We start from the raw sequence: 3027 nt of genomic DNA, 5'->3' as shown, positions 1-3027 counted from the left end.
GCTGAACCAGAATAAGCCTGAAAACTGCCTCTTCTGGTGGTACAGCAACCTTAAATGTTCAGTTACTTTCAAGGCATTCCAGTAAGCTGCATCTTCTTTTGCTTCTGCCTGTGTTCATAAGTAGATGTCACCCAGAAGCCATTTATACCTGCAGATGCATATCTGAATTTCTATTATTTTTGTGAACCTATTGAAATAACAGGCTTATATTGAAACATCTGTCGCTTGTGCATGTTGCCTTACAGGGCTTTCTGTTCTGTTCTTTCACAGAAGAGCATTAACACCTTTCTAGTTCTGTTCAGTGAGCCCTTCTGTGGATTGTGTTCCTTCATTTAGTGAACTTATTCCCCTTATGGAATCCAGATTGGCCATATATTTGTAATCTCTTGCAGGTAATGAATGAAAAGCTTCAGCACTGCATGGAGCTGACAGACCTCATGCGGAATCACCTGAATGAAAAGCACGCTCTGCGCCTCGAGTGGATGATAGTAATACTCATCACCATAGAGGTTGGTGGGGTTTTTTCCACTATCATACTGAAAATGTAGAAGCAAGTGCAACTTATATACTTCATAATTTGAGAATCAAGATTATTAATAATTATTGATATATTATCATATAATGTATTACTAATAATAATTATTAATGTAATATACTGTACAAGGGGATTAATTAGTCTTCAGTTCTTTGCAAGTAACTTTTGAGTTGCAGCTATAGTTATTGTTCAGATTATCTCATTTACAGTGTAAGCTGTTTTAAGGATTATTAAATCAAAGGAAAATTCACATCAGTGTGTTTGCTATTCCACAGGTTCTGTTTGAACTTGCAAGGGTAATTTTCTGATGATGGAATAAACTCGGGAAGAAGAAAAGTGACAAAACCATAAAGACAGTGTGGTCCAGAAAATTTGTGGCTATCATATGCTTCTGGAAAATAGTGGAATTGTCTCTTGATAAATATGTACATCTTCTACTCAAATAAAAAATTTAAAAAAAAAAGAAAATCAGTCTGTGAACATTATTCTCAGCTGCTGTACTAGTGATGTTAGAGAAGTCTTAATCTACGGATGTGCGAGTGTAAAGCTGAGATGCTAATGACGTGTTTGTAGGGGAAGTTTTCTAGTGAGTAGCCCTGGATGTGTGCAGGACTGATGCAGGGAGAGATTTAGCTTTATCTCCTTGAAAAACAAGGACAGAAGGATGGATCCCTTCTGTCTGTTAATTCTGACTCCTACTTTGGTGAAGGACACGGCTGCTTTGTCCCCTGGACAGTTATAAAGATGCTGCGCATTTGTGCATTTCTGATGGATTATGAAGTTTTCCCCAGCTCCTTCTTGGACAGACATGACACTGTCTCAGGCTTGGAAACGGCACTACTCTTTGTTCTCCTTAAGTTACTTGGCATGATTTAATATACCTGGCAGGTATATTTAATGTTATGCCCTACCCCATCAGAAAAAGGTATTTACATGCTTGTATGGGAACATATTTATTTAGAAGGTATTTATATGAAAGGGGAACTAACTGACCTTCTATCTGAGGTCACAGGAAGCTGTAGCAGAATGAGAAACTAAAGCAAGGTTCACAAAATTTCTCTATTACTAGACTTACTTGATTCTTACCAGTACAAGTTGCAAGGAGTGAATTAGCAGAGGGTGAGATGTCTTAATTATCCTTTTAGGTAAAAGTTTTTGGGGTTTTTTCTGTTCTGGTTTTTGTTTGTTTGTTTTTAATCTATTCCTAGTTTACAAGTCTGTAGAATTTTATCACTTTCTTGGATGAGGGGATGTTTTTTTTTTTCCCCCCAGAAACTTCTCTTTCTTAACATGTTTTAAGGAACTACTATTTTATGACCTTTTTCAAAATCGGGTTGGTCCAGCATATTCCGTCAGGAACATAACCTAAGAATTCTGTTAAAAGCCCCTGAAGCAGCATTAACAAGACACACTGACTAAATTCAGGCTCGCAGAGCTATTATGTTTGCAGTAGCTTGCTGTTCTCTCTTCACCTGAAAACAGTATTTCTGAGTGTGAATTGGACTCCTGTTGAATACATAAAACACAAACACAGGGAAGAGAATAGAGTCAAGCAGAGTGAGGAAAAACATCTGACTACAAAGGCATCCTTTTGCCGTAAGTATTGTTACCAGTGCTGCGGGAGCCCTGGAAGCAGCAGCTCCTCTTAAGAGCAGGCTTCAGCTGCTGAGAAGGTCTGAACCATCAGCCCAGCTCACAGGAGTCGGTCAGCAGAGCAGCTTGGTAGCAGGGTTATAGTCAATAGCAGGAACAGCTCCTCTGCATCAATCTCCTGACTTACCCAGGGTTATTGTAGAAATAGTACATTAGATCCTTTGTGCATTAGTAAAATTTACCAAGCACCACTTAATTCCAGTAATAGAGAATTAGGTTACATTTTAATTGTAATTTTTCACTCCTTTAGCCAAATAGGCTTTTTCCCCCATTTGAGTGTAATACTTAGAACATAAGCTCCCATTCATCTCACATTTAATGTTTCAGTATTTCAGCTAAATTGCTAAAATGTAAATTTGCAGGCCAACTGCATCTATTGGGAAAAGTGGTTTTAACAGTCATTTGAGAAACTCATAGATGTTCTTTAAAAGCATGAGTGTCTGGGTGGATTATCTTGAGTGTTCTGTCTTGGGATTGTATTTAAGAGTTACCAAGTCAAACAACTCAAACCAAGAGAAGCACTGTTACTTTTGAAACCTTTAATCAGTTTCTATCAGCCATAAAAATCCCACTCTCTTCTTCCCGCCAAGCCCCCAACCCCATTTACTGTGTTAAGTGGCTGCTCACAGTTTTGCAGCTTTGGTTAAGCCTTAATTGTACATTAAAACTTCAGAGCCGTCTTTTTCACAATGATGTACCCAGTGGCAGCTCCATCAAAGCACGAGGGGTTGTGGTTTTTTTTCCTCACAACTAACAGTACAATCTCTTACAAAGAGAATATTCTCACTGTATTACACATGGAGAACCAAGACCAAGCAGGGAAGTTGAGTGCACCAAGA

The 3027-nt window shown here is 38.4% G+C and overlaps 1 protein-coding gene across 1 annotated transcript in view; it reads left to right on the top strand.

The window, feature by feature from the left end:
- RMND1 (required for meiotic nuclear division 1 homolog) overlaps window positions 1-595 on the top strand; it is a 19385-nt gene extending 18790 nt beyond the window's left edge. Inside the window, exon 10 of the mRNA XM_029086765.1 lies at window positions 393-595. Within this exon, the coding sequence (XP_028942598.1) occupies window positions 393-548 (156 nt within the window). The 3' untranslated portion in view covers window positions 549-595. The remainder of the gene's footprint in view (window positions 1-392) is intronic.
- The last annotated feature ends 2432 nt before the right edge of the window (window positions 596-3027 follow it).

This window comes from Antrostomus carolinensis, unplaced genomic scaffold (genome assembly GCF_000700745.2).
Source record: "Antrostomus carolinensis isolate BGI_N321 unplaced genomic scaffold, ASM70074v2 scaffold34599, whole genome shotgun sequence".
Lineage (NCBI taxonomy): Eukaryota > Metazoa > Chordata > Aves > Caprimulgiformes > Caprimulgidae > Antrostomus > Antrostomus carolinensis.
The sequence above is the reverse complement of the archived record's forward strand: the minus strand, read 5'-3'. Positions and strand labels throughout refer to the sequence as shown.